A 25,302-nucleotide genomic window follows, 5' to 3' on the forward strand; every position below is an offset into this window, starting at 1 on the left:
TTTTTCCCATTAGAGGTCAATACGTTGTATTAAATCAAAGTCTCTCTCTCCCATCACCCTCCTTATCAAGTTATCATGTTGATTTTTTTACATCTTCGAAGTAATTTTTATCCATATCTAGTCAATATATCATCCAGCCAGTGCATTTCTTCTAGTTCCTGTTGTGAAATTCCTAGCATTTTATTCCGGTCACTGTAATACATTTAAAACAAATTTATCTCTTTTCTCAAAGACCTTGTAGTCTAGCAGAGAGGCAGACATACGTAAAAAAAACAAAAAAACAAAAAAAACAGGTTTAATATATGGAGATAATTGTTTAATAGAGGTTTTTCAGGGACACGGGAAAATTAAATTAGATGTTAAGGAAACTTGGACAGTGTTGTGTGTGATACCCAGGTACGACTGGCTGATGAGAAGTATAGGAAAGAAGGTTACATCCTCGTAAAAGAAATGCATCTGAGAAGCTGGGAGGTTTGAACAGGCACAGCATGGTGTTAATCTATAGAGTCCGGCTAGAGCGGAGCCTATGAAAGGGGACGGTGAGCATGAGTGCGAGCTGTGGAGTCAGGAGATGGTTAGAGCCCAGAGGACCATGTGTTAAATGTAAAGACGCGCATGTTTTCATGGGGATGCACTGCGCAGATCCTAAGGACCTGAGCACAAGCATGGCAGCCTGAGATGTATACTTCCCACAGAGCCTTTTCCTTTGGCATCGTCTCTGTGGGGTTGAAGGAATGCCAGAATGGAGGCAGGGAGAGTAACTGGAGGTCTCACACACTAATCCCGAATAAAAAGGAAGAGGGCCTAAGCTACAACACTGGCAGCGAAAACGGCTTCGAAAAAAGAAAAGAGGAAAGTTTGAGTCAGGAGAGACGGTAAAAGGTTATAATTGATGGCACAAGGCTGCTCAGGACTCCAGAGCGGGTTTGATGCAAAGCATATGTGGACCACGTATGGGCAGAGGCAAACTTCACAGCCGCGGGCGGAAAGAGAGTGAAACATGACCGCCCAGGGGCGGCGGTGGGTGGCAGGTGAGCTTGCCAGGTAAAACACACGAGGCACAGTTAACATTTGAGTTTCAGATGGGCCGTGAGTGACATTTAGTTTCAATACTTTCCAAATACCCACGGCTCCATTCCCTCACAAGTTTCCCTTCCCTGAATGTCACACAGCCCACTTGTCTGCTTCACAGCTGCTCCTCAGTCATCCTGTCAGGCCGCGTGTTACCTTTCTGACAACCGTGCGCCCCCTCCACCGTGCGCCCCCTCCACCGTCGCGCCCCTCCACTGCGCCCCCTCCGTCGCCCCCCCTCCACCGTCGCCCCTCTCCACCGTGCGCCCCACCGTGCCCCTCCACCGTGCGCCCCCCACCGTCCCTCCACCGTGCGCCCCCTCCACCGTGCGCCCCCTCCACCGTGCGCATTAATCATTATCGTGAGAAGAGTTTCCATCCTTGCAGGCGCTGTACATTTCTCTGGGGGCGTGTGAAGGTGCAGGTGTTTGGAATGACTGGAAAGTGAGCCCAGGTATTCCCGTGTCTGTCACACCCCAGCCTTTTCTGTGGCTGTTGAGACCTGAATTCTAATCCTTTCATGGTGCATCCGGTACTTTACTCGTGTGCTCTCTCTCCAGCCCTCAGCCTGTAAAGTTCTTGAAAACACAGATTAGGCCATTCCATCTAGGGTCTGGCACAGTGGCTCCCACTTGGGAGTCACCTGATAAATATTTGCTAAATGAATAAATGTTCTACATCAAATCTTTACTTTTGCTCCAGGCAGATCCCCACTAGTACATCCGGTGCAGGGTGGTAAGTCTGCTGTCCTAAAAGGAAGCCTCACACACTCACCCTAATCCTCAGTTAGAGCTCGAGGCCCACACCCACAGCCGTGCTGCAGTCTGAGGAACCCTGTCCCCTGTCTTCCAAACCTCTAGGCTTGGGCAAGGAAGCACAATCAGGCCCAGCACCTGCCTTATTAGTTCTTACAACTGCATTCATTATTTAATTTATTACTACTGCGTGTGTGTCTGTGTATTGGTGTGTGCACGTGACTGCAGGTTTCCTAAGAGGCCAGAGGCTTCCTAGGCCTCTGGAGCTAGCGTTACAGGTGGCTGCGGGTTAGTTGATATGGGTTTGGGGGGGTCAAACTTGAGTCTATAAGAGCAGTATCTGCTCTAGACCAAGTACTGAGCCATCTTTCCAGCTCATTACCCAGATTTTGTAGTTCCTTTCTTTTCCTTTAACTTCTTCCTGGTCTGAGCCATCTTTATAGGGATCTGGTGCCCTCTTCTGGTGCATCTCAAAACAGCTACACTCTACTAATAAACAAAAATTAATAAAAAAAATTAAAAAAAAAAAAAGAGCAGTATCTGCTCTAGACCAACTACTGAGCCATCTTTCCAGCTCATTACCCAGAACCCTTTTGCTACTATGTTTCTTTTCCTTTATATCTCTTTCTACATTTTCAAAATCCTTTATTGTGACTTTGGGCATAGATGCTGTGATCAAAGCATCTGGATGGTGGAGGGAAACTTGAGGTGATCATCTCTCTCCTTCCACCATGTAAGATTAAGGGGCTCAAGCTCTGGCTGTGGCTTTGTGGCAAGTACAGTTCCATATATACATATACACATGCACATGTATAATCACCTCGTTGTGAAAACCCACACATGTGCTCTATGTTACACACACTATGTACATATCTTCCATATTTCTAAATGTTTTTGTGTTTGTGTGTGTGTGTGTGTGACCAGACAGCACCGTGCACTGATAGGTGTAGCTGTTATCAATGTCTTCCCTTCCCTGTCCTGATGTCTCCTCCTGTCTTTCTACTCAACACTAACACCTTCCCATGGAGATAGAATTCATTAACTCCCTCACGGGTTTTATTTCTAACGCCTGTCTACTTATGATGCCCAGTCTGCATGGCCATCTGGGGCCATGTCTTGATACTGAAACTTTTGATGCTGACTTCCTCGTGCAAACACAGATCAGCAGTCAACGTGTGACGTTGTTCAGGTTTCCTTGTTTACATCAAGGCTCTGGGACAGCATGCATGTCATTTTACTGTAACAATGGGCTTGATTTTAATCAGTGTTAAGATGTTCCAGCAGTCAGAAATCCTTCTCCCACTTACTGTCTACTATGGCGTTAAAGAATTGTTCTTATTATTTTTTCTCTCCTTTAGAAAAATCCTTTGGAGTGATATATCTATGATTTTCAAATATTACCCCTCTAATGCCTACAAGAAATTCAGAAAACCATTTAAAACTGACTGGATTCTGAACTCAGGATGTCTACTAATTCCTGGTAATTCTGGTCTTTTTCTACATGTATTAAGAATTTAAATGAGAACATTCTAGATATCTACATTCAGTATGGTTTTTATTTGTTTTTTTACCTTTGGTCCTTCAGGTCCATTTTGTCCAGGAATCCCAATGTCTCCTGGAAAACCCTAGTAGACATAAAAAGGTAGAGAGTTTATTCCACAGCAAATTTACCTTAAATCTATAAGCCTATTAAAACCTCTTGTCTGTATCCTTGGCCCAGTTAAGACAATTTACTTTCTTCAGAATTCGATGTAAATGACTATTACACAATTGTTCCATAGTGGGATAAAGGAAACTGGTGTTCTAAAAAGAGCATTTACTTTATGAATGATCCTGTGAACCACGTCGTGTGAAGAAAAGAAATGTATGCCCTAGTAATTTGAATTCCAGATTTAAAATATGGATTATGTGGAGAAAAATATGTTGAAGATGTTTGTGTCAAAAGACAGACAGGGCAGTGAACCTAAAGGACTTCCTACCAGGCTGGTTGCCAAGGGTTCTGAGATAGTTAACACAGATTTAGTGACTGTTTTACTGGTCAGTAGGAATCCGTTTTACCTGATATTTATTTCATGCATATATAAAAGAAAATTCATCTAATGTCTTCAAGTCTTCTCTCCTGAATACTTTATATTTACTTGGAGGAAAAGTCACAATGGCCTTGAAGTAATAGACTTGTCTTCTAGTTCATGTTGAAACACTGAGTAGCTGACCTCCGTCTCTTGCCCACCATTCTCCTCTTCCCCAACGTTCACTACTTGAATGAATATTACCTGGAGCTCCAAGCAGAAGGGCTTTACACCTCACCTTTAAATGCTTCCTTTTCTTCTCTTAAAACTCTGACACCACAAAGCAACTTAGCACAGTGCTTTGTCTTGTTTTATTTTTCTGTCAGACTGTAAACTCCTTGGTTGTACTTCATGTGTTTTCCAGTGTCATACTCCCCAGCAAGTATGACGACATCTGGTTTGTAGCAATTACTTTAAAGACTTTTGTTGTTGCTGCTGTTGTCGAGTGGCTGACTTATTTCTTTTGAAAAGGAGGACAGCATGTCCTGTGGCTAATTTGCGGAACCTTGGTCCTCATTTACGACCAGTGAGAACACTGGCTGAGAGCACCCTCATGGATACATTCATGAATCGTCCATTTTCCAGATGACCCCAGAACACCTTAGCATACCAGCCATCAAGAAAGCCATCACAAACATTGAAGCTAGAGTAATTAAAGAAGATAACTCTTAAGGTGCTTGGATAGGAGCTCACAAACCAAATATGGAGAGAAAGGATTTTTTTCTCAAGGGGAGAAAAAGTGGAATAAGCTTAACCACAATAAATATGTATAAATTTTAGGTTCAAACAAATCAACTTTAATATTATATATATATATATATATATATATATATATATATATATATTATATGTTATAAGTACAGGATAAATGGAAGGTAACTCATGAAAAACCAACGATTAAGCATTCATTTGCCTGTGTTTACATTCTGTACAGCTTTCTTCCAAATAGTAGGTGAGGGCACTCCAGCCTTCCCCAAAGCCTGTAGTAACACCTCACATGCACCCCCACAGACGGGTAAGACATGTGCCTGCAGGTGGAGGAGTATACGACGACGTGTGCTGACTTGCCAGAACAAACCTCAGTCTGGTCAGGACTCCGGCGTGTGACTAGCAGTTTTCAAGAAGAACACAAATCAAGGACCATAGAACACTACACCATGAGACTATGATCAGCGCAGACTGTGGGAGAGGCTGTAAAGTCAGATAGCTTTGTGCTTCCTCAGCTGAATTAGAAGGGGGTGAAGGATGGAGAATGAACTTATACACGGAAAGAAACCCCACGTTTGAAAACAAAAGCAAGACTCAAGAAGGGGTTGGGTGGCCACAAGCAATGCTGCCTTCGCCTTCCAGCACTTACAGGGGATATGTCTGAACAGTCTCTTGTGACTGTGGCTTGTTTTTACAATGAAACAGTAACAGAAACCAGGCAATTCTAGTTAAACATGGATGTCTGATGTATGTGAACACTTGCATCTTTTGTGACTCCAAATATCAACAGGATACATGAAAATAGATGCAACGCGCCACAGACGAAGGGAACGGAGCAAAAGTTACCAAAAGAAGTAAAACGTTTCAAAATTAAAAGCTTATTGAAGATCTCTGAAGTACATCTGCACAGTTATTAAAAGGAAAAATTCTATGTCCTTCCCACATGGGTTAGCTTAGAAACTTGGCCAATGAACATTTTCAATATTTTAAATATTCATAGCTGGATTACTTCCAAGTAGAGACCCTTTCATTTAAATACTACATTCTAAAATAGAAAAAAACCGCAGTTAACTGGGTCACCTGAGTTTTAATGATGATCTGCAGAGAGGAATTTTCCATTTAATGTTTAAATTTACTGCCCAATCTGTAAAGCCAATGATGGTACACGGATATATGTGCCAAGCACTGAAATGTCAGAGAGTTTACATGCTAAAAAGTTACAGTATATTCTTAAGGCCAAGACTTTTTCATTTTAAAAATCACATTGGCAGGCAAAATCTTCAGTAAGTGAAGTAAAAATAAAAATCTGGTAAAGAGATGTCCAGAATATTCAATGCTTTATAGTTTAAATAACAGTGACAAAGAGCTTCTCCCACAAAGAGCCTCACTGTGTCAGTTAAGTCATCATATCACAGTTCTTGAACCTAGCCAGGAGGGGGAGGAGGAAAGGAGGAGGGATGGAGCATGATGAGGAGGAAGATGAGAAAAGAAGAGAGAGGGGAGGAGGAGGAAAGAGGAGGGGGGAGAGGAGGAGGAGGAAGATGGAGGAGGAGATGAGAAAGAAGAGGAGGAGGGAGGAGGGAGAAAGAGGAGGAGGGGAGGAAGAGGAGGAAGAGGAAGAGGGGAGGAGGAGGAGGAGGGAGAGAGGGAGGAGGAGGAGGAGGAGGAGGAGGAGGAGGAGGAGGAGGAGGAGGAGGAAAGGAGCCTGACTTCTGGTGCTTTCTTAACAGAAAGTCAGATCACAATTTGTTACTGAGAAGCAGAAAAATGAGGTAGCTTTAAAAAAATAATAAGTGCAAATGTGTCTTCTATTCAGAGCCTTCACATCTGTTTGCTGTACAGAGAGAGTGATTCAGTGTTCTCTCCAGTAAAAACAGAGTTTTATTATTCTCTAATCACTAAAGGCTGGAGACTAATTCACATGCATTTTTATAACAAAACCTGGGAACCAAGGCACTAGCAGATTGCATTTGGTTCCTAGGAAATCATAAAAGTGAAATACTGCCTTCTTATTTAGTGGTAGCCAAAAGCTCAAAAAACTAGTTTCCTAAGAAGGTAAATATATGGTATTTTATGGCACACACTGGTATTTTGAGTAGCTTTCCAATGAGACTAATATATTTCAGTTTTTAACGGAGATCTATATTTCATCCAACTAAAATTGCAAATGGGTAAACAACAAACAAAAAGGTAAATATAATGGCTGAATTAATGAAAATCAGTTGCAAGATGGAACAAACTGCATGAACCACAAGTGTCGTATACTACGTGAAAAGGCCAGACTATGAGTCATTTATACAAATACTTTGGAAAATGTGAATTAATGTAGAATAACAAAAAATGTTTCAGAGACTTCCTATGGAGGAAAGGGGCAAGAATAATAGAAGAAAAAGATAAAAAATTAAAAATTATAAAGATGCAATTCCTGGCTTTGATAGCTATATCTGTTGTTTTGACTTAATAATGATATGACAAATTATTCATAAGTAAAAATATTCAGTTTAATACTTTAATTTTTGCCACATATCAATTATATAATTTAATAAATCTTTTTTGTTGTTATTTAATAAATTGTTATTGGGTACTGTGATAGATGACATTCATAATTAATTTCATAGGATCTAGAATCACCCAGGAGACAGCAAGCACACCTGTGAGGGATATTTAAGTTAGCCTCTGGGCATGACTATGAAGGATTGTCTTAATTAGGTTAACTGAGGTGGAGAGAACCACTTACACGGTAGGCAACACCATTCCCTAGGCTTGCACACTGTGGGCGACACCATTCCCTAGGCTTGCATAAAGAGAGGAAGCTAGCTAAGCACAAAGATTTTCTGCCTCTGCAGATGCAATGTGGCCATCAGCTTCTGCTGCCAGGGCTTCTCTGCCGTGATGCACTTATCCTTGAACTGGGAGCCCAAATAATCCTTTCTCCCTTAAGTTTCTTTACTCAGTATTTATCATAGCAACAGGAAAAGTAACCAACGCAGGCATGCTAGGTAGCTATTTTCTGTGGTAGGCAACTGTGTGTGATGATCTTTAGAAAAGGAGGCAGAATTCACTCTCTGAATTAGTCCTTGGGCAAATCAACCGACTTTAGATTTGAATTATGTTTTAGGTCAGTAGCATGTTTGATAATATGAGCTTGAAAATGAAGTCTGTGTTTTGGATCACCTGGGATGTTCTGATATGTTTTTTGTAGTAGCTTTAAATATTATAAATTGTTCTAGATGATAGTTAGGCTACTTAATGGTCACTGAAAAATGTTTAATTGTTGAACTTAAATACATAGAACCACAGTATGATTTGGACTGTAGTCTTCCTCTGAGTAGCTTTGAAATCCAAAATTAGTAGAGATGAATGCAGTCTTTTATTTAAAGAAATAGCCCAAAATACAATTGATAAAAGCACCATGCAGATTATGAATTTGTACATGGAAGTTAGGGAAAGCCTAGTCTATTATTTGGTATAGAGTGCATTAATTAAATGAAATGTTTAATAGCCTGAACTGATGGCCAAATTAAAAATGAACCCTCTTTTGTGTGTTGGTGTAAACACATGGTTATGCATGTGTCTGTGGTAGTGGACATCTTTGCAAGTCCTTCCTCAGGTGCCTTCTGCCTTGTTTTCCTTTGAGACAGGATTTCTTACTGGCCTGGAGCTTATAAAGTAAGCTAGGCGGGCTGGCTGAAGTGCCTTATCAGCTACAACCACACTAACTACAGCTCCACTCATTCTATTCTAGATAGTTGTGTTGTTACAGAGTTTCAAAAGTCATCCCTCATCTAAAAATAAATGCAAAAAGAAAAACTTAGCACAGTTTGGATGGAAAGGATTGCAGTTTTACCTACTCAAGCAAGAAAGAGAACACCCTGCAGGAGAGTGGGTTCTATGAGGACGGATTTGAGACCCAGGCTCCAGCCATAGGATTTTGCTCCTTGTGCCTTTTAGGAAAGAGACACCATACCAGCAATATGGCGAGTCCAGAAGGAAAGCAATATTATTAAAAGGAAGAATAAGTTTGACTTTTTCTGAATGAGAATAAGCCTCCCAAAAGAGTTAACCGCCAACAAAAATATTTGAAAGGGCAAAAGTAATAAAGTTGTTTTCCCAGTAAACTGTAGGAACCAAACTCAAACACAGAGCAGGGAGCTACTGCTGACCAAGGGGCTTCCCTATCTTCAGGGAAAGCCACGTGCAGAAAACGCGAGCTTCTGCCAAGAGAAACGCGGTGTGAAGACCCCATTGAGAGCACTGGTTCCCTTTCATCCCCTCCTTGCTGTTTAAGAGCAAAAAAAAAAAAAAAAAATAGCACCTCCAAACCCAGATTGATCTCATTATATTTTTGAAAAGTTTTGCAACTGATCACTCCTCTCCATAGATTTTCCCTTTGAGCAATCCCATGTATTTGAGCAGAAAGCACACCGCAGCTGACTCCCATATGTTTGGCATCAGGAATGCCAGGCAGAGAGAGTCCTCAAACAAGAGACGATGCAAGTCCTTATGATGCAACACGTTCCCCAGCTCCACATAGCGTTCCCGCATCTCTGATATCACCCTTAAAGACACCAAAAGGATCAGACAGGAGGTCCACTCTGCAAAGCTAGACCAAACTTACAATTTTAAAGCAGACAATTCTGTTATTTGATATTCAGGCTTCAACGATCAATAGAGACAAAAAGCAGTTAGAGCGTAGTACGCTGTTGGGGTGGGAAGGGGAGGACAGACAAGGGCTACAGAGTAAACAAGGGCACTGAGAGATCTGGGTTGATTACATCATCGCTCACTTGGCTTTGACGCTTGCACAGTTTATTCATATGTCAAAAATTAAACTGTAGTTTCTGAAGTACGGTGGTACGTGGATCTAACCTCAGCAGTTGGGAGGTAGAGACAGGAAGATGTGGGGTTTGGGGTTGTTCTTAGTTACATTGTGGGATGCGGTGCCAGCCTAGGCTACAGGAGACGCTGCACCAAGAAAACAAGTTGAATTGAATAACATAAACATATTCCGTTTGTTATATATCAATTATGACTCACTAAAGCTGGCAAGGAGACAGCTAGGATTGGACGGTTTAGATAATCATGCTCTGTTGGTCCCCGGTATGTGATTAGAAGACCTTCTGACAAAAAAGTTAAGACTCACTTGAGAACTTCCCGTACAAAACTCGGTGAAGTTTGGATTTTGAGTGATTTCACAGGTAACACCAGCATGATCCTTAGTTCATTCATGTGTTTAGAAAAATATGTTTTTAGACACTAAATACCTATCATCTACCTGGCCCATTATGGATTCCTCTGGCTGTTTTCATTGATGAATATCAGTTGACCTACCTAACACCATTGAATGTACTAGGCACTGTTCTGGGCATTGAGTGTTCTCCAGAGGAAAAGTCCTGGATTTGTGCATACAGGTTCTATAGACTTTATCTCAAAGAAAGCCTCCTTTGTGCCTGTATATTTTAGTGGCAGATGGGGTGAGGGTGACCAAGAAGCACATTCACGAGGCTGGAAAGAACACACAGGTGCCTGAAGTCCACTGTTCTTCTGGATACAGAGTTATGAACCCAGGGCCTACAGCCTAGCATTCTCTCTCATTCTCTTTCTCAAACAAGCTTATTTCTTTGTTGCATTATACATTCAGGCCTCATAGAGAAGAATATACCTGCTCTGGGTCCTGCAGTCATACAATATACTGCCAACACAATGCCATGTAGTCCAGGATGCCTTTCGGAGTCTGCCTTGGGGAGCTCTGGCGGTGTGATCTTTACATCTTGCAGAAGTTTGTTAACATGGGGTTTGTCAGGGTGACTTACAGGCTGTAATCCGACCATGGCCATCTACCAATGGAAGATCTGTTGGTCGTTCTTCAGTCCATGATGTTGGCTGGTCTTCAGTACATGCTAGAATCCTGAAGAAGTGGGCTTTAGTGCCAATGAATGAGTGGGCACACTAGCAAGAACGAAAACACGCAGAGGAGGCGAGAGCCACCAGCCTCCTTCTTCCGTGTGCTTTATAGAGGCTGCAGGTGTGGTGCAGCTCGAAGGTGGATCTTCCCACCTCAAAAGATCTGGATTAAAGTGGGTCTTTTCACTGCAAGTGATTTAACTAATTAAAATCCCTCCTAGGTGTGCCCAGTCACTTGGGTTTAGTTAGTTCTGGACGTGGTCAGATTGACAACTGGGAATAGCCAATGCCAACCAGGAATAGCCATCATAGTGGTTACTTTGTATCAGGTCCTCCATCACAGGGTTACTTAGTATCAGGTCCGCTATGTTACAATCAAGAGGACATTTCTCTGTTCCAGTAAGATGTGCTTTCATGGAGGGAGATAGATGTACTTTAACCAACTCCATTCCTCCAGCATTTAACACTTAATTGAATGAGGTAATTCATCCTTACTTTTTGCGTCTCTGTACATTATGCAAATGAGGTTCTGAAATCCACCATTCCAGCATAACTATGTAGAGACTTGGGTAAACTCTGTCTGCTTCACCGCACAATAGACTTAGCGCTCAAGACAATAAAGATTGCTACTTTCTGGCCCGTACTCTCGCTTATGGTTCCCCGTATACTAAGTGTAGTTTCCTAAGCTCTGTAGTCCTCTTCTTTACACAGCCCACCTCAGGCGCCAGTGTCTGCATCTTCCTGCCACCCCGTGAGCACATTGCCTCAGTGAATCAGTACAGACCTGGTGACTGTAGGAAGAGCTGTCAATGACATGACCCACCGTTGGTCTCTGGAGACTCTTGTGTCTTTTACCAGCCTCGCTGAGTCATCTGGCTAACTCGTTAGCTTCCAAATAGCATAGAATTCAGGACACTATCTGCTCTGGTGACGAGGGTGTGTACATTGCCAGGATGTGGCCTCTTAGAGTAGGAAGAACGAGGTGCCAGGAGATGAGGCAAGTTCAAACTCAGTCCTCTACACCTTTATCAACGCTCCTCCAGGGAGAAGGCTGTCCTCGCTAACATGCTTAGCTGCCACAGAACTCCTCCTCTGTACCAGCTTCTAAGATGTGTTTCCCTGCACCAGGTATAAAAGAATCGGAATCTGCGACTACTCGTGGCAGAAATCTGTTTGGAAAGCTCACTAGAAAACTGAGACTGTAAGCAAGCCTCTTCCTTTCCAGAAGTAAGAATTACAGTATGAGACCAGACTACATAGCCATTAAATACATTGCCCCCAGTAGCCCAGAATCTAAGGTTGTGTTCAATTCAGTGCCCATCGACTTCGCTTCCATGTTTCTTGAAGTGGTCTTGAGACAACAGTTCAACATGTAGCTCCATAATCTTTTCCAAACCTCCTAAGTACTGGGGTTGTAGCGTGCTCACCACAGAGAACTAGAGTGTTCTCCCCCTCTGTCTCTCCGTGTCTCTCTGTGTCCCTGTGTCTCTGTGTCTGTGTCTGTCTGTCTCTGTGTCTGTGTCTCTGTGTCTGTGTCCCTGTGTCTGTGTGTCTGTGTCTGTCTGTCTCTGTGTCTGTGTCTCTGTGTCTGTGTCTCTCTGTGTCTGTGTCTCTGTGTGTCTGTCTCTCTCTGTGTCTGTGTCTCTGTGTCTGTGTCTGTGTGTCTGTGTCTATCTCTCTGTGTGTCTGTGTCTGTCTCTCTCTTCTCTGTCTCTCTGTGTCTCTGTCTCTCTCTGTGTCTCTGTCTGTCTCTCTGTCTCTCTGTCTCAGTCTCTCTGTCTCTTTGTCTCTCTCTCCCCCCCCTTTTCATTCTTTTAAACCTTGCCAGAAATCAAGCCCAGGACATGGACGTGTTACATGCCAGACAAGTTCTCGGCCAGTAGACAACTCTGGATACCTCATCCTTTCATGGTCTTAGTTGTCATTATATCAACTACAACAAATGTCTACTTCAGCTAATCAGTCTTAACGACTGTGTGAAAACCTACTATGTGTTATGACCTAGATAACTATGCTTTCCTTATAAGATATACCTGGTGGGTGCAGAACGGTCTTTCTCTCTCCTGGCCTTTACTCACAAACAACCCAACTGAAGTCCAATTCCCATGCTTCTGTTTTCTCTGATGCTAACAATAAGCTATAATAGCCAACTTGCTTATCTCTCACACGAAGCTTTCCATCTTGTACCGATCTTACTTTTCCCAACTAGAATGTACATTTTTTAAAACTATGGGTGATATGTTAAGAAATTTCCTGCAATTTTTATTTGGTATAGCTAAGGGCATAGCAGAAATTCAATAAGTAAAGTTTTATTAGTTGATTTAATCATGTGTACTCCTTTAATACCACTTAAAATACACAGTTACACAGTGAGTGTGTGTGTTTGTGTGTGTGTGTGTCTGTGTCTGTGTGTATCTGTGTGTGTGAGTGCGTGTGTGTCTCTATGTCTGTGTCTGTGTGTGTGTCTCTATGTCTGTGTCTGTGTCTGTGTGTGTGTCTGTGTGTACGTGTGTGTCTGTGTGTGTGTGTGTCTGTGTGTGAGTGTGTGTCTGTGTATATCTATGTGTGTGTCTCTATGTCTGTGCCTGTGTGTATCTGTGTGTGTGTCTCTATGTCTGTGTCTGTGTGTGTGTCTGTGTGTGCGTGTGTGTCTGTGTGTGAGTGTGTGTCTGTGTATATGTATGTGTGTGTCTGTATGTCTGTGTGTGTGTATCTGTGTGTGTGTCTCTATGTCTGTGTCTGTGTGTGTGTGAGTGTGTGTGTCTGTGTGTGTGTGTCTGTATGTGTCTGTGTGTATCTGTGTGTGTGTAAGTGTGTGTGTAAGTGTGTGTCTGTATGTGTCTGTGTGTGTGTGTGTGTGTCTGTATGTGTCTCTGTGTGTGTGTGTGTGTGTGTGTGTGTGTGTGTGTGTTGGGTATGAACATGTGAGGAACTGCTCACAGAGGGTGGAGGAGAGTGTCAGATCCTCTGGAACTGGAATGACAGAGGTTGGATTGTAAGCTGCCAGATGTAGGTCATGGGCACTGAACATGGGTCTTCTGCAAGAGCAGTCCTAACCATACGCTATCTCTCCAGCTTCTGTTAGCTACTTGTAACAATTAAAGAAAAAAAATTCCTAATCAACTCCAACTCATAAAAGATATCAAGGAAGTAACTGAATTAGGTGAAAGGAACCTGTTAACACTAACACAATCACCTGACAAAGGCTGGTGCTGGCTTATTCTAGTTGAGTCTACCAAAACGTTAAAAATAAACATTCACTAGGATGCCTTCATTTGACATGAACAAACTCTCCAAACTCTTCCTTTTCTCTAGTGAGACCACCCGGAAAGACAAGACTAACTAGCCACTCCTGGCCTTTCTGTGATTAGTGCTGTTGACTCACTTTTGTGATAAACAGCTGGCCCAGTTTACTAAACTCTGCACCCCAAACTCAAATACTTGGCAAAAGCAGCAGCCCAGGGGAGTTAACAGCTGAATCAACAAAACCCCTCACTATCCTGCTACCATACTAGAAGTCTGTGTGGGAGCTCTGCTCAAAGCCGACACTACCATGCCTAGAGAAACTGCAAAATGTTCTGAATATCAATTATATGTTTCTATTATAAGCAGAAAAAATATTTTAGAAAGAACAGTTTACATTAACGCAAATGATCTTTTTTCCTGAGACACCTTTAATACCACTCTGTGAAGAACAAAAAAGCAAGATACCCACCTCACTATTAGAGCAATTTCATAACTTGATGGAATAAGTAAAACATACAGAACAGATATGTTTGACGTGCCTAAGGCAAACATAGATGACCTCCAGCGAGGGGCAGGTCTAGTCAATGCCTATAGCAAATACCCACATATATCACGGCTTCCACTGCATCCTTGCCCTTCACCCACTCCTGCTAGGACTCAGAGCTTCCTATCTGGAAGGAACTAGCAGGAGCTATTGGCCAGTCCTCAAGCAGACACCTGATCACATGGTATGATTGACTTCAGGAGTATCAAATTTTCCGATCATCCACAGTGATGCAACAACCCCCCCCCACAAGGAATATCGGGGATTGGATAATCATAGACTTTTTGTTACCTTAGTTTCAGGATTCCCCTCAGGGTTGAAATAGAGATGTCTCTGAGGGGAAAATATGCTGCTTTTAAATATCAATCACTCACTACGCAGAGTGAAATATATTTATCTGGTCCTTCACTACACATAGTCTCCAACTGAAGGACCACCACCTCTCTGTGTGACACACACACACACACACACACACACACACACACACACACACACACACACACACAAATAAACATGCAACAACTGTGTGCACACTGAATGGCTAAGAATCTATGGCCAAGAGGCAAAAGGATAGAAAGGAAGGCCAGGAGGCCCAGGAATGAAATTCTTTTTTACCAAAACTACAGTTTTCTCCAAGGAATGAACTGTTCCTAGTCTTTCAAGGAATGGCTGTTTAATTTTCATTTTATCTCATCTTAAACACAATGCAAGGAGGCTTCTGCCATATTGAATACTAATTTCTAAAGTATGAGCTACTGGAAGATAAGACAGATGTTAATTAACCTTGGCGTCTGGTTGTTAGTGATTGCTCCTCAAAGCTCTACTGGAGATGAACAACAGAATTAGATTATCTGAAGAGAAGTCTGAAAAACAGGGGTCTGGTAGAGCTCTGAGTTTTAAGAATCAGTCAATCACACACATTTTCATACTTCAGTTATGTGTATGTTGTGTGTGTGTGTGTGTGTGTGTTGTGCATATGTATGTGTGTGTGTTGTGCATGTGTGTGTGCACGTATGGATACATGTGTTGGATAAGGATGAAAAGGACATCAGAGATCAATGTTGTCATCAAAGATCTGAAAGATGTAGGGGTAGAGGTTGCTATCAGAACACTTATGTCACCATGGAGTGGCAGGAGTCTACCACAGCCCCCGTTGTAGCTGCTGTGTCAGCGGCAGTGTCATCGTGACAACGGATTACTAAGACTCCCCAACTCTGCCGTGTAGTTAACTGATTTAGCAAATGTATTCCTTTCCTGTTTAATTACAATAGAGAACTAAAAGTTTGCATTTGTTTGGGTTAGACAATAGTCACGTATAGTTTTTCTGTGTTACCAGATTTCTTTCATAATAATATAGTCTGAAGGGGTGTGGGCTATCAGAATATGCTGTATAGCAACACCCTAAACCACTAAACATAATGTTATACTGAATGGATTAGGAAAGTAAAAGGTGACTACCCCAGGAACAACTTGACAAGAGGCAGCTACGCTAGACAGTGAGAACAAACATTGGTAAACTTCAGGGGCTGGCCTAGTCTCTGAGTTTTCAAAGCCCAGTGGCTATAAATGTCATGGACAATCTTCTATAGGACAAATTAAGTGTAGGATTATTTATTCTGTTATCAATAGGGAGGGTCTCCCACTGTGGGTTCTGAAAGTAAAACATTCTATATGTAGGAGTACCACTCTCTTCTGTACACCAAATACTGTGAAGACGTCATTTTCAAAGGGAGCCCCGTGAAGCCTTACTGCCTATGCACTCACCCCAGAAGACCCTACAGCATAAAGGGAGTGGAAGACACAGACAGATACCCTCTAGTTTATGACAATCTTCAGCCAAAGGAACATGCTACCTTCAGGAGTCCAGAGGGAAGTCATGCCATCTACAACAGAAAGTCATGTGTCTTGAGGAAATAACTCTTACTGTCAGTAGGTCCTGGCAGGGGAAGAATGCTTGATCCTGAGGTATTGAGTGAATCCACACCCAGCCTTTCTATGTTTTCTGGGAACTGCCAAGTCATAAATAGAGATGGAAAATTTCATAACCATGACTGAACACAAACAGGGCACAAGAAAACCTCATGCAGAGATAACCCAGACATCCAAGTCAACCCTTGGATACTTATCATATCTTCTCTCCTGGCTTTTATACAAGGCAGTACAGGTTGCTATGGAAAGGCAGGATCTATGTGCCCAGGCAGAGCAGGAGGAAAAGGCTGAACATGATCTGGGGTGTCTCTGCTTTGTGGTTGTTAGCAGGAGATGGGCAGAAGCTGCATAGCAAGATAACCATGGATATCCTGAATCACAGTCAAGAGGAAATACTTGCTTAATAGATGAATCTGTGAGTGGGATACCAGGTCATTGTATTCCTGGAGAGGCAAAACCTAAACTGAGATGGTAGAGCCATCTGGTCAACGGTCCAGGTAGAAGAGACTTGGAAAGGAAACAAAGAGGCAACAGCTAAAGTCATAGAAGGGATATGTGGGCCAATGCACAAAGGGTGAAGTATTTTGCATCACATATTAAGGCTCACTAGGAAGTACACATCAAAGAAGAATGACTAAAAACCAAGTATGCACAATGTCTGATCCAACTGACATTAGCTAGCCTTTCTTCATTGGCAGCCTTCAGACCAGATTGCATAGCATGGAAGTAAAATAGACATGGTGACAAAGACTTGGGTTAGGCATTGGTGACAAAGACATGGGTTAGGCATTGGTCTGAAAGATGGACTGTCACTTGCTGAGCCTGACAACAGTTACTGATGGTGCTGCTAGTGCAAACTGACAGCAAAAGAGATAAAAACCCATTCGCCAATATGGCTTCATTCCCTCAGGAAGCCAGCTAACCACTTACTGACACACGTAGTACACTCCATCCCTTCCCATCTAAGTGTTATCAGTGTCCGCACAGACAATGGGTACCATTTGCTTCTTCTTTGTTTGGAGCTTCTATACAGAATGCCTGATTCATATCCTTTAGTTTCACAGGCCACAGCCTTCTTCACGTGGTCAGAAGCTGAGCCCAGGATACAATGCCCTGGCCTTCAGTTACTCTGCCACATAGAGGTAGCCTTCCTCACTCAACACTGAAGCAGCCTTTTAAGGGTGAAACTGAAGTGCCATGTGGTATACTCATTAAAAACCCTCTATATGGCACTTGTCCTGGAGAGGGAAGCTGTGAGGGGACCAAGAAGTGGGAGGAGGTGTGGTCCTCTTTACTGTAACTCTCAACGATACACTGTAGATCATGTGTCATGTCGCACAGCCCTAGAACCTACGGAGCTGAGGTCATGGCACTCAAATGTGTCTCTCTTGACAGGAAACACCACGAAGTTCCTGGAAAAATCCAAAGTTACGGCTGCCCCTGGGACTCTTTGGGTTTCTTGCGGCCAAATATGAGCAAATAGAAAGGAAAGTCATTCTACAAGCATGCCTAACAGACTCACAGAAACACGAGCAAGGAGACAGCTTTTACACAACGAGGCAGGAAGGAATACAGGCGAGCACAGATGAGAATGTAGGGGCCTTGTGGCACATGTCCTTCCATCATGACATTTTAGGTTATAGCACCAAGCATAAAGAGGAGAGCGGAGGACAGAGGGAGGAGAACAAGTTGTGGTCCATGGACTCAGTAAAGGAACAGCGAGCTTCTATAGGTGAGAATTTACATCTGACAAAAATATTTTCTAATCTCACACATATTAAACATTCAAAACAAGTGAACACCCAGTGGGGCAAAAATAAAACAGGAGTAAATTCAGTAACCAGGACGGCAGCTTTGATCAGGGTGCAATGGAATGTCAAGCGTGAATCACTGAGGGAAGAAGCCTATCGAAAAAGGCTCCCTACTGTAAAACAACTCCATGACATGATGCCCAAATGACAGAGGCCGTACAGCTGCTATGGTTTCCAGCATGCATAGGAAGACTAGAGATAGGGGCAAAGTCAATTTGCAATTCTACACTGATGCCTCTGTTTAACCTCTGAAGACGTTCAGTATTGAGTGTTATAACGTGGTCAACAATATGCATGTATATGTCATCAAATGTGGTGCTTATTCCCAATTTTTAAAAATTTTAAAAAGGGAATTGATAAATTTTTAAAATGTAGTCTCTGTCTCTGTCTCTCTCTTTCTGCATTTACATCAGGAGAAATCACCACCTTGCAAGGGAACTTAGGGACCTCGTGAGGATGTGCTTCCAACTCTGATACTGTATCAGCTTCATCAGGGTGAGATTCACCCTGAGAATAGAGTCAGAGGCATAGGAAGCACCGAAGAAGAACTCAAATAATGTGGGTTCAGAAATCACGCGAGGGCGCAGCTGCAAAGCCCTAGGAAAACACGCTAAAGTTGACTCAGAAGAAAAGAGTTTGGTCTAAAACTGTAAAATTACCCTGGGAAATCGATGATCTCTACGTGCACGGGCAAATCCCTACCAGCAAACGTAAAGGTGGAGAAAACTCCACTACAAATTACAACAAAAATATAAAATTGGTGCCTGCCTTCAATCCCAGCACTTGGAAGACAAAAGCAGGTGGATCTTAGAGTTCAAGGCCAGCCTGATGTACAGGGTTCCAGGCCAGCCAGGGCTACACAGAAAAATATTGTCTTGAAAAACTGAATAAATAAATAAATAAATAGGAACAAATTTACAAAGAACTATTCAAAAGTATCATGTGGGAAAATTGTAAATATTTCTCAAAAAAAAAATAGAAGAGGTGGTTTGGGCGAATGAAAGACAGGCATTGTTCTCGGAGAGGATGACTCACTAATCTGATCATATCAGCACCCTCTTAATCTATCAGCACAGACTCCAGCCAATAAAAACAACAATGGTATTTTTAATGAAGCTAGATAAGACGGATGCTAAACTTTACGCGGAAAAACACTGAAATGAGAGGCTAAGAGAACTCTCGGCCATTAGAACGTGCCGCAGAGCTTATGCTGTTCACGAGCACGGAGCTCTGTGGGTAACAATGCTAGAACAGCACAGCTCCCTGCACTTAAGCAAATCAACCCTGTTCTCCCTGTTACTCTGGGCTATATCTGTATGGGGTAGAGCTGGGAAAGGCTGGCCTGCCCCGTGCCGTGTCTGCTACACACATGAGCTCACAGTAGCTGTGCTCTACACAGGCTCAAGATGATTGAAAATTTCAGCATTGAGGAAGGAGGGGGATCTTTCACTCCCACTTTAGCTGAGAGGCCAGTAGCAGGTGATGACTGCTAAGGGACAGGAAAGTCACTTTTCTTTGGGGGAAGGTGTCCAGTGGTAGGTTTCTCATGCCCTAAGGAGTGACCCCACACACATGGGCATATGGTGTAGTTGGACTCAGCAGGCTAAAACTGACAGATAGATAGATAGATAGATAGATAGATAGATAGATAGATAGATAGATAGATAGATAGATAGATAGATAGATAGATAGAGACACAGAGACAAAGAGAGCAAGAGACAAAGAGAAAGACAGAGACGAAAGAGTAAGAGTGAGAGAGAGTGAGAGAGAGCAAGAGAGAGAGAGATCGAAAAAGAGTAAGTGAGAGAGAGAGAGAGAGAGAGAGAGAGAGAGAGAGAGATGGGAGCAGGTCATGAAGTTGGGAGGCAGATGGGAAATATGTTTAGTGGTAGGGAGGGAGTGTATACAGGTACGAAGGTTTCAAAAACATGTTTTAAGAGGAGTTTTAAAATAATAAAACCTGGGAGCAACTGGGGAGATGGCTCAAAGGTCAAGAGCACTTGGGGAGGTTAAGAGCCCAGAAGACAGGAGTTTGAGTCCAGCACCCAAGCCGCTGAGCCACAACCATCTGTAACTCCAGCTCCTGGGAATCTGACGCTTTCTACTGGTGTCCAAGGGCACTCACATCTCCTGCATGTGCACACACAGTAAATTAAAAAAATCTTAAAAATTAACAAATAGAAACCAATCCGAAGGTGTCTAGTCAATGTGTTTGTTTCCTCTCAGTCCTAGCTTGGGTTCCTCCACAAATCTAACTACTATAGCTTCCTGCCTTTAGGTCAGATTTACCCAGGCCTCCCAGGGTTGTGCTTTCTCTCCTGCTTCTGCTCCAGCTCCTCTCGGATTAAATGGCAACTGGAAGGTTTCCATAGCAGGACTTACTAGTGGCTTTCTTTTGTTACTTTATATTATAAACATCGCAGAACGCTTTTGTTTCTGTGCCACGCTCCACTGCAGTGAGTGTACTGATAATTTTACAAGGTTGCCGAACCACAGGGCCAGACAGTTTCCAGGCAGAGACTTGGGGAACTCTCTGACTTTCCCCAGTGTCTAATGCCTTCCTGGTTCCGAAACAGTTTCATCCTGTCGAAACAAAGTTACTTGAGAAGTGAAGAACAGGAAGGTAGAATATGTTCTCTGCCATTGCAGTTTTTACCCTTTAAGTGAGCCCTCGGAGGCGTGAGCTGCATTGTCTGGTTTCCATCCACACTTGGCTTTTGCCAATCCGTCCACACTGCCCTCAGCCCCTCCTCCCTTCACGGCCCCCTGCTCTCCTGTTACATGTGCTTTACAACTCTCTTTAACTCTTCTTCTTCACCCCAACCTCCACTCAAACCTTTCTTCCTTCTTATTGTCTGGCCTTTAGCTCCCTGCCCTGTCCCCCCATGTACCCATGCATATGAAAATAAAGAGCTAGAACTTGCTTGTGAGAGAAAACGTGTTATTGTCTCTCCGGGTCTGGGATAGTTCAGTTAAGATAATTCTTTCCATTTTCCTACAAATGTCATGATTTCATTTTATGGCTTAATAAAATTCCACTGTGTATGTATGCCACATAAAATGTGGTTATTGTTCCTGGTAATTATCCGCGGGATACCCTAAGTGAACCCACTCAACACTGTGGAGACTGGCCGTAAGCATCTAGATTTTTCCTCCCAGGTTTATGTGATGATGATGTATCATAAAGGTTGAACAGAAAGTCACAATCCTACACTTGGCAGGACTCGGTGACAAAGCTGAAGTTGATGCTCGGCTAAACAAGTACGTCTCTAGTCCAGGCCTGGTGCCAGTCAGCAAGGATGCTAACGAGTCTTAAATCAGAGCTTTCTCCTCATTCTCTGATGCGCATAGGGCATCCCGAAGTGACCCTCTGACCCTCTAAAAGTATCCGCCAGGAGCTGGAGAGGAGGGCAGGAGTTAACACCTGATGCTTTTCCAGATCCCCTGTGTTGGGTTCTCTGTACCTGGGTGGAGAGCAGACAACCCCTCTTTAACTCCCGCTCCAAGAGTTTCAATGCCCTCTTCTGGCCTCATCAGGCAATTATGTGCATACGACCCCCACCCCCATATCTCTCTCAGAAAAGCTCACACGACTGCCCCACCTAAGCCTCTCTGATAATTTTGATATCCAACAAAACTGGCTCATTCTCTCTCCCTCTCCCTCCCTGTCCCGCTCCCCTCCCTCTGAGTCAGGACAACATCTGCCTACAGCGAGGTTGAGATGGTGGCAGCCAGTGCACATCGTTCATGCTAGCCACACCCTCCCTTGCTGAATATGTGTTTCTCAGGAACTTCATGAGGTTAGAGTTATAAATATTCTCACTCTGTTGTTGGAGTACGGTCTAGGGACTTTAGATAAATGGCCCAAGAGTCTCAGTTTAACCCCTTCTCGGAGGAGAAGGGGAGGCAGGGAGGATCTGTGTGAGAGCGTACTGGGAAGTGATGGGGTGCTGATATTGGGATGTAAAGTGAATGAACGAATGAATGAATGATGTTAGCCTAACTTCTTGGTTTTGACTTAGAAGATATTAACTCTCCATACTCTTTTCGCCACCAGATATTAACTTTGAACAGTGAATATCTTGTCTGTGAGAGAGACCCCTCCTATAACCAATCATAGGCCATGACTTTGGTTAGTATCATTGGGATCCAAGTCTGTGATCCACACCAATAAACTGTACAGCACTCAGTGGCTGTGTTCTTGAGGAAGGTCTTTAAACGATTTTCATTACTTCTTTGAGAAATCCATGTAATGCATTTGAGCACACTCACCCTCAGCTCCCCCCCCCCACTCATCTTCTCATCAAGTCAGCTTGTGTTGCCTGCTGGTCTTGGGGTGGGGCCTGTGGTCTCATGAAGATCAGAGACAGCCCCCTCCCAGAGCTATCAAATACTGACAGCTATTGGAATTGCACGTCTATCTTTCTACTTCTGCACTGGGATTGTGTTTGCCTGAAGCTTGCACGGGTCTTGTGTACTCTGGCACCAGCACCGTGAGCTCACGTGTGCATGGGCCTGGTGTGCCTGAGAAGCACTGTTTCCGTGACATCATCCACCACCTCTGGCTCTTATAATCTTTCTGCCTCCTTTTCTCCAAAGACCCCTGAGCCTTGGGGTGAGGGGTGCAAAAGTCTTAAATTTCAGCACTAATACACCTCAGACATCGCCTTCAAGGTCTTCAGTCACCCCTTACTTGGGCTTCCAAGAACCCCACACTGCCCTGATCGTCTCCCGCTGCTAAGGCCTTAGTCCGATCCTCATGGTCTCTCTCCCATCCTTCCCCCTTTGGTCCATTCCCACGTGGAAGCTCTGCGTACCTCATCCATCTGCACTGCTGTGCAGAAACGAGTTGGTCTGTGCGCTGCTCCATGTGGCTTTGTTGCCATCTGTCCCCTACCTATTTTAAACATTTTCTAGTTTCCACTGTGAGGATTTCCCTCCTTTACTTAGACTGTGAATTGCTCGGGTGTATTTAGCCACCAATGTTTATCTCATTGCCCTCTGGTTATTAACTTAAAACTTAATTGTTGGGGTGGAGACATGATTCGGTGGTTAAGGTCATTCGCTACTCTGATCATGGGGACCAGAGATCATATCCCAGCACCCATGTTGGGCAGCTTACAAAATGCCTGTAACTCCAGTGCCAACGGATCCAGTGCCTCCTTCTGACCTCTGTGGGCACATGCATTCATATGAACAGAGACTCACCTAGACACATACACAGAGTCACAAGTATAAACATACATAAAGTAAAGTGAAATCAAATAAACAAAAAACCCTTTAACTGCAGCATAGAACACAGATATCCGGGAGATGTGCACGCAGACTTTCTATTTCCAGACCTTGAGTCATAAGCTCTCCCCAAATGACTGCATCTGCTGCAACTGTTTCCCGTAACTCCTAGGGTTACTGACCCTTGTGTACTGTAAGCATCTGCTCACGCTTCTCCCAGATCCCCAGGACCAGGGTCTCTGTATAATTACGAGATTCGTTTGAATACATTGCAGGCATCGCCATCCCAATGGATCAGAACCTAAGGTCTAGTTTCCAACCACCTTGGACGCCTTCCTTTCTTCCTTCTGCCTTCACTGTCCATCTTGTAATAAAGATCCACATTTTATCCAGCCAGTCAAGCAAAAATAGGAAAATTATATTATTTTATATAAATCAGCCCCTCTCACAAGTTGGCTGAGCTGGATGGCACAGCTCCAACGTTATAAATTATATTCCTTGACTTGCTACTGGGACCATCCTTCCCTTTCCCAGATGAGCTTTCGTGACCTCACCTCGAATCCGTGGCTCTAGCACATTGATCCTTCCAAGCAATCAGTCTCCTTGTAACCCCTCCTTCTTCACATCTGTCATCTACGTCTAAAACCCTCAAGTCCCAGGAGTCAATTTTCCTGCCTAGAAATCTTTGCTCAAAGCCTGCAGGATAAACATGAAGCTGATACCCAAAAACCAGGAGAAATCCATCTATTATGGATAAAATAAAGTCATTTTAGCTTTGATTTGGTATTAAACCCTCTTTAAATTCTTCAATCTCCAGTTACTCTGCAAGTGTAAAGGCCTAGAAGAGTCAGTGTAATCCCCAACTATGCTCTACCTGCTTGTCCTTGTATGCATAGGTAGGTGCAGTTCTCACCCCTCACTGAAGAAGCTCCTTTTCCAGCAGAGGAGGCCATCCCGGAAGTCCACAGTTGATCACAGTGCAGAGAAGAACTGACTGGGGTGCCCATGACCCACTGATTCATTTACAGCACAATCCACACACCAAAGGCTCAGGAAACATGGCGAAAAGTGGGGAAGGAAAGTTGTAGGAGCCAGTGGACCAGAACATCTGCTGCAAGACCGTGCTCGTACGAGTCACACATGTAACTTGTGTTTCCGGGCTAGAAGGTGTGTTTGTTAAGTTGCCTCAAACAATCTTATACTAACTCTTGAGAGACTACAGATGACACCCCTGGGGCCTTGGAAAATTTTAAAGCAGATGAAGAGGAACAGGGTAGTTAGAGGTCAGGACCCTTTATAAACAATGTGGAATTAAAGATAATGAAGACAATGTCTTAGCTGTTGGTGGAAAAATGATGAAATCTTAAAGGAAACAGGAAGAATGAACACCTTTGGATGGTAAGATAGGAGGGAAAGTCGTGACTTGTGTACCCATAGCCTTACTTTATCTAAAAGACGATGATTAAACCGTAGCGATACATGAGACACGAGACACGATACACGAGATAGAATAGCCTGCCCCGATGCAGTTACCACTCATAAATAACTTCACCTACAACAATTTGCAGTTGGACTAAGGATTTTAAACAATTACATTTAAATTAGATACTGCATCCTCGATGAAAGAGGTCAGGCAGATCCTATCTATTCCAGAAAAGTTCCCATTAAACTTGAGTGAAATAAAAGAGGATAGATTCATATAAAGAGACAAACTTTTATTAGTATCAAGTTTTAATGGTTTGCTCAGAACCATTCGCTTCTATACCCCACTACTTCCTTATCAGCAAAACAAGGTTCTCGTGTAATGTTTGATATTTGATCTATCTATAATGAATGTGTTTTAAATTAGAAAAAATTAGCAGTTTACTAAAAAATAAAAAAGAAACAAACCCATTGACCTTGAAGAGCACCTGTGGAATAAGGTCTGTAGTCTACACAGAGGAGAACCCATCATACCCTCCTATCCTGCCTAGGGCTCTGCCACTGGGGAGCTTCCTTTTAGTTATTCAGAAGTCAACACAGATTCCCAGGAT

General features: G+C 43.2%; 1 protein-coding gene across 1 annotated transcript in view; it reads right to left on the reverse strand.

Moving 5' to 3' along the window:
- Nucleotides 1-25,302, reverse strand: part of Col24a1 (collagen type XXIV alpha 1 chain) — a 255,521-nt gene that overhangs the window by 154,706 nt on the left and 75,513 nt on the right. The window contains 1 exon segment of the mRNA XM_032897221.1: nt 3,398-3,451. Coding sequence (XP_032753112.1) covers nt 3,398-3,451 — 54 coding nt within the window.

Source organism: Rattus rattus, chromosome 3, assembly GCF_011064425.1.
Source record: "Rattus rattus isolate New Zealand chromosome 3, Rrattus_CSIRO_v1, whole genome shotgun sequence".
NCBI classification, from domain to species: Eukaryota; Metazoa; Chordata; class Mammalia; order Rodentia; family Muridae; genus Rattus; species Rattus rattus.